General features: G+C 39.5%; 1 protein-coding gene across 1 annotated transcript; it reads left to right on the top strand.

The window, feature by feature from the left end:
- On the top strand, positions 1 to 5,411 carry LOC147380780 (uncharacterized). The gene is made up of 4 exons (XM_086431244.1): positions 1 to 440; positions 1,373 to 3,647; positions 3,796 to 5,060; positions 5,155 to 5,411. Exons 2-4 carry the CDS (start codon positions 2,794 to 2,796, stop codon positions 5,409 to 5,411), a joined length of 2,376 nt encoding a protein of 791 aa, XP_086287370.1. The 5' UTR covers positions 1 to 440; positions 1,373 to 2,793.
- Positions 5,412 to 6,975: the final 1,564 nt, after the last annotated feature.

The raw sequence follows: 6,975 nt of genomic DNA, 5'->3' as shown, positions 1-6,975 counted from the left end.
TTCCAACGTATCAAAGAGTCCGACTTTGATTAGTTCTTCCACTTCAACCCAAACACTAACATAGAGTTACAAAACTCCACGTATCTTTTCTTTATAAACGATCCAAAACGGCTGCAACAGGTTTACCTTCGGCAAGTTTCAGATTTTGAGGAAAGAATATCAGCAGGTATGTCCTCTGTCCTCTTCGTCTTCTTTAAAACTAGAGTTTTTGTTGCACCCAAACTCGACAACGAGTTTAAAGAGGAGTTGGACTCTAACCTTATATAAATAAATCGCAGAGACTGGATGGGTTTGTTTATGTGTTGAAGGCTTCTCTCCTTCGTTCAATCTCTTCTTTTTCTTTTTTCCGTTCAATTCTCGAACAGAGTCATTCCCAACAGCCGACGTTGGGAACTTCTCCAACGTTTCAGCAATAACCTTGGAGTGACATATGCTGGCAGGTACTTCTTCTCTTTCTCCTTCTTCTTTTCTAAATTTTTTTATTTACCAAAACAGACTCTGCATCTTGTATTCACAATGCAACACATACATGTACGCATAGCCCACATCGCATCCACTGATACGCAGATGTATATGTACATGTTGTACATTTTCACAGGTCCTCTCTCTCTTTTTATTTTTTTATTTTTTATTTAAGCAGAAAAAGAAGATAAAAAAAAAATCTTTTTATCATTAAAAGTGAGTCGTCTGCACGTTTTGGATTATATATATAATCACTGTATGTAAGGATTCAAGGAATTTTAATTTTGTCGAATTTTTCAAGCAAAGAATCTTGATATTTACAAGATATACTAAAGGGGTCTTCTTTTCTCTGCTTTTTTTTACTGAAAAGAATTGGAAGTAGCCAGTGTCCTTTCTCTGTTTTTTTTTTTAAAGGTTGTAGAACTATCAGCGTATCCATGCGTTGGTTGAGGTTCAGATTTATGTAAATCAAGTGTCTGTCTTATCAGACATTTAATTAGAATCAAACTCTTGGTTCCACTTTTCAAGCTCTTCAGATTTTGCTTCCACACCTCATAAAACTCATCCTTTCTGTTCTTCCAGGACAGAGAGAGAAGAACTCGTCTTGAATAATAATTTAAGAAAGAAAGAAGTCTTTTTTTTTTAATAGCCTGAACAACGTCATCTTCTACCGATTACGATGATCCATGATTTTCATCCACTTTTATCCGAGTGATCGATTGAAGAAGATGAGGAGTGAACTCTACAAATCCCTCAACAGAAGGTTTTTTTTTTTAGAAGCTCTATTAATGGACCGGCCTTTATTTGTAACACACCAAAAAGGGATGTCTATTTGCACATCGATTTTTGCTTGCAACAAACCAAAGATTTTTTTTTTTTTCAAAATTCCTCATCGAATTTTTTTATTCAGGTTCTCTCTTGATTTTTGGAACGTGAGCGGCAACTAAAAGCTTTAATCCTTGTTATTGCTTCTCAGTCACTTAGAGTTTCTCGACAACTTAAAGCTTTAGTCTCTGTCATTACCAAAACAAAGTAATATCCCAGACTTGAAATTTTTAATACCTTTTGCTCTTGTATACAATGATTTGCAACAGGGTACATTAATCATGTTTGGGGCGAACATTGTTGATTTGTCAAAAGAATTGCATAATGAGATATGTACCCGTAGAAGAACCATGCGACGAGCTATTTGTCCAGCCGGTTGGCCAATCTCTAGCATAGCTGTTCATCAGTAGTGCTTAAGAGGTGACAACGTCAACTGGCTGACAAACGTCAATTGGCTAGAAAAATTACTTGAAGCAGGATTTGTTCAAACCGAAGAACCATGCGACGATCCATTTGTCCAGCTAGTTGGCCAATCTCTAGCATAGCTGTTCATCAGTAGTGCTTAGGAGGTGACAACGTCAACTGGCTGACAAACGTCAATTGGCCAGAAAAATTACTTGAAGCAGGATTTGTTCAAACCGAAGAACCATGCGACGATCTATTTGTCCAGCTAGTTGGCCAATCTCTAGCATAGCTGTTCATCAGTAGTGCTTAGAAGGTGACAACGTCAACTGGCTGACAAACGTCAATTGGCTAGAAAAATTACTTGAAGCAGGATTTGTTCAAAAAGAAGAACCATGCGACGATCTATTTGTCCAGCTAGTTGGCCAATCTCTAGCATAGCTATTCATCAGTAGTGCTTAGGAGGTGACAACGTTAACTGGCTGACAAACGTCAATTGGCTAGAAAAATTACTTGAAGCAGGATTTGTTCAAACAGAAGAACCATGCGACGATCCATTTGTCCAACTAATTGACTAATCTCTAAAGCAATTGTTCATCAATAATGCTTAAGAGTGGACAATGTCAATCGGTTGACAAACGTCAATTGGCTAAAGAATCACTTGAAGTAAGATTTGTTCATACAGAAGAACCATGCGACGAGCTATTTGTCCAGCCGGTTGGCCAATCTCTAGCATAGCTGTTCATCAGTAGTGCTTAAGAGGTGACAATGTCGACTGGCTGACAAACGTCAATTGGCTTGAAAAATTACTTGAAGCAGGATTTGTTCAAGTAGAAGAACCATGCGACGATCTATTTGTCCAGTTAGTTGGCCAAGCTCTAAAGCAGTCATTTATCATTAGTGCTTAAGAGTGGACAATGTCAACTAGTGGACAAACGTCAATTGGCTAACCTCTAGCGCCATAGCACTATTGAACATGATGGATTTTTATTCATACTCTTATATACTTTTAGTCAATGTGACACTAGTACTTAGTAAGACTTTTTTTTTTTTTTTTTGAATAAATGTGTTTATTCTTTTCTTTTTCATTGAAATTTCGCAGAGATGGCTAGGGACACCCTTTCCAAAGGTTTAAGGAATAAGAATCGTTCCAAACGAAGCTTACCGCGTGAAGGTTGGGTAGATGACCATGCAGATCCTTCTCAGAAAGGAAAATGGCTTTGTTTTCCCCATGTTATGATATCTGGTCATTCAAAAGGAGGAAATATTTCATCTATGGAGCTGAAACTTGCAGTGCATACATCGATGACTGGTCCTTTGAAGGCACATGATACAGAAAGGGACACATCACTTGATTTGGCAGCTTTGAGTGAATATCCTTCAATGGTTGACCTACTTCCTGGAGATGAGATTGATACGGAGCGTCAGCCATCTTTATGTCATCCTCCACATCATGATCGAACTCTTAATTGTCCACAGGCTGTTTTGGCACAGAAAATCATGCAACGTTTCACTCGATGGGGTTCGGATATTGAACCTCGAGGCGACATTCGATATCTCAGTGGTTTTTGGGACTGGAGTTTGGATGTGAGCCATAAACTACAAAGTAGAAAGTCGACAGCTTCCCTTGGTGAAGCTATATTTGCAGCTAGTAAGGAGTACAGTCGTCTTAATGGTATGTACCGGGCTTTATGTGAGTTTTGGTGTCCCGAAACCAATACTTTTGTGACAGGTCGTGGGGAAGTTGGCATTTCTTTATGGGAAATGCAAAAGATTTCTGGGCTTTCTATCACCGGTGAGTATTATGAAGAAGTAGTACCCAGTCTCAATGAACTCATGGGTTGCAACAGTATTTCAGGGCTTCCTCTTTCCTGTCAGTATCTGTTCAAGACATATGCTTTACTGATTCTTGAAAAAGGGAGTGACTATGTTAGTCACAGTGAGTGGCTTGATTTCTGGTATGTTAAAGCTGAACGAATTTCTAATCCTCGTCTGACAGTAGAGTATAAAGAAAGGGCAAAATCGTTCTACATTAATCGTAATGGCCGTCAATACCCTAGAACAAAATTACAAAGACCCTTTTCTTCTCGAGTTTCTTTGGCTAAGGGGGGGTCGTAAGGAGGGAGAAAATCCATTTATCAGGCTCGGTTTTCTTGCAAATCAGAATGTTGAAGATGAAGCTATGACAGCTGCATACCTCTCCTTGTGGTTGTGTCGTTTCATTCTCCCTTGTGAGAATGGTGATGTTATTCGTCCAGGTACTTTCAAGGTGGTAGCATTGATGGCCCGAGGTACTACGTTCAGCTTGGTACCTCCACTTTTGTGTTGTTTATACAAAGGTCTAACTCAGACTTATTGGGGTATGAAAACACAGAAAGTTGTAGGTGCCTCCACGAGTTATTGTCCCCTTCATTACTTATTTGGGTGGGTTGGACTTCATTTTCCTCGGGGAGTATTTGGTAGCATTGATGCTGACTTTGGACCTCCGTATTTGGTTCGCACAGCTGGTGTTTCCAACTCATACTTTTATTGGGAAGATAGTGCTAAAGATGCAAGGAATCTGATAAGAACCATGGATTCTAGTGATTTTAAATGGTATCCGGAAGAGATTTGGCCGCCAAAAGGTCATAGAAGGATGCGGACTGATGATGGTGATGATCCTTCTGAAATTCATGCTTTCATGATAAGCTGTCGTCCTGGATTTGTTATGTTTCGATATGGTGATGTTTATGAGGTGGAAATGTATAGCCCTCACAGGTTTGCTCGTCAACAAGGCTTTCGTCAACGTATCCCTGGAACTCCGATTCCTTTCACAAGATCCGTGGATGGGATAGAGTTATACAGTTTATGGTTGTCTTTGACTCAGACCAAAAGTCGAGTCAATTTTTTTATTCCTCCAAAAGTGCAAGACATGAACCGGCAATTTGATAAGAGTTATAGGGATTGGTGGGTTCAAGATGTACTACCTCATTTGGATGCCCTTGATTTTCGTCTTCTTGAAGATAGCGTCTCCGTTCCGAACTTTAATTTTGATGAAAGAAAAGGATTTGAAGATCGTGAGGCATGTCGTGCTTTGCTTGTCACGCAAAAACCTTCTCGAAAAAGAAGAATAGAACACACTAGCATTGATGATACGCAAAATGTCATTGCAGAACGTAGATTGAAATTGCGTTTCAAAAAAATACTGCCGACTCCAACGACTACTCGAACAGAACAGGCCAACATTCTTGGGGTAGATGTAGAACAAGTTGTTCATAAATCAAGTCCCGTTAGTTCTTTGAAGGCTGTTGTTCAGACTAAGCCTAAAGATACGAGTGTGACTCCGGATAGGCAAGAAGCTGAAGCTGAGAATGATGTGTCTCCTAGGAAAGGTAACTTTACACACTTTTTTCCTTTCTTAGAAATTTCATGTTTTTTTTTTATTTTTTAAATGTATAATCTTTTGTGATTTAATTGATCTCGCAGAATCATCAACCAATATACATTCCATTGCCGATTTGTTCGCCTCAGAAGATTTTCCAATCTTCCCTGCCTTCTCGGGTATGGGAGATGTTTTGAATGTCAGTCATCTTAGTAGAGGGCTTTCGGAATTGATTGCTACTGAAGACCCCTCAAAGAGTGATGGGGATGAGGTTTCTTCATGTCCTCGTCAAAATTCTCATGGCATTTCATCAACTTCAACTACACATACCTCCTACCGCATTGGCTTTACCTACTTCTAATAAGTTGGTTGATTCATCTGTGATTGTTCCGAAGTCACGTGGAATGCTTACTATTTCTACCCAAACTCGACAAGCTTCTTTACATGATAGTGACATCGACTTATGCGTTCAACAAGCATTACATAGAGCTCGTGATGAATTCCTTCGATCTAGGGTTGAGTTGATGCTCAATATTGGCTTTTCCAACCTAAGAGAATGGCAATCACTTCATATGCCGGCCATCATCTCTTCTCTCAAGAATGCTTTCAGAACTGATCCTATGCCTTTTGCTAACTTCTTCGAATCACTTATAACTGGAGTAGAAGCGTATCTTTCAAGACGAGAGAAGGCTTTATCATCTTTGTCAGCAGATGATAGGGATCTTCAGCTATTTGTCTTGGATCAGGAAGCTCAACTAAAACGTCAATCAGTGGATAGTTTACGTACGCAACTGACTGAAGTTAAAGATAAAGAAGTTGAACTGACTAAACGAGAAGTTGAGATAGAAATCGAGTTGACTCAAATCAGAGAAATGCTACCACAGGTCGCTGCTTCTAAAGAATCTCTTAATACTCAAGTTCAGGAAGAGGAGGAGGCTCTACTTACTGTTGAAGCGGAGTGTACTCGCTTATCTAATGCTCCAATCATTGATGATGATGAAATAGCTGCTTGCGAAGCCGAGAGAGAGTCTTTGAAGAAGAAGTTTTGGAACCTTACTTCTTTATATTAAGTTTTATTTATTTATTTATTTTTTACTGTATAGGACTTAGGAAATTATATCATTGTTCACTTCATTTGAAATTAATAAAATTTCCCCTTTTCCTTATACGAGTATATTTTTTTTTTTTTGATGTGGTTGAACCTGAAGTAACTTTACAGGCTGCCTACGTACCCAAAAACGGGATCAAACCATAACGTAGTTCAGATGGATGCTCTAAGTTTTGCCTAGATCGCCCTCTCGGGTTTTCAATCTAGCGAGCTCAATTCTTTTTTTTTTTTTGGACCGTTCACAGTTTTAACTCATGCGGGTCAGGAGTATCATGTAGTTTAAGCTCGAACGATAATGAGTATTGCTAAACAGTTTAGGCTCGTGCCGAGGAGCATTGTCAAACAGTTTAGGCTCGTGCTGGGGAGCATTGTCAAACAGTTTAGGCTCGTACTGGGGAGCATTGTCAAACAGTTTAGGCTCGTGCTGGGGAGCATTGTCAAACAGTTTAGGCTCGTGCTGGGGAGCGTTGTCAAACAGTTTAGGCTCGTGCTGAGGAGCATATTCTTTCAAGCATAGTATCTTTTGAGGAATTTTCCGTTAATTGGGCCAAGACGTAACCCTTCTGGTGTTAAAAGAAGATATGCACCATTAGTGTATACTTCTTTTACTACATGAGGCCCATCCCATTTCGGATCAAACTTCTTTCCAGAACGGTGTGAGAAGATGATTGGTCGTTGTACAGCGAGAACTAAATCGTCAACTTGAAAAGAACGTGGTCGCACTTTCTTATTGAATGCACGTGATAAACGGGCTTGGTAACACTCTAGTCGTTGTTGTGCTTCCAATCTCTTTTCGTCCAATGCTTCAAGTTCAGCC

This window comes from Akebia trifoliata, unplaced genomic scaffold (genome assembly GCF_017979445.1).
Source record: "Akebia trifoliata isolate Shusen 1 unplaced genomic scaffold, ASM1797944v1 Contig00994, whole genome shotgun sequence".
Classification (NCBI taxonomy): domain Eukaryota; kingdom Viridiplantae; phylum Streptophyta; class Magnoliopsida; order Ranunculales; family Lardizabalaceae; genus Akebia; species Akebia trifoliata.
This window is presented reverse-complemented; position numbering and strand designations above follow the sequence as displayed.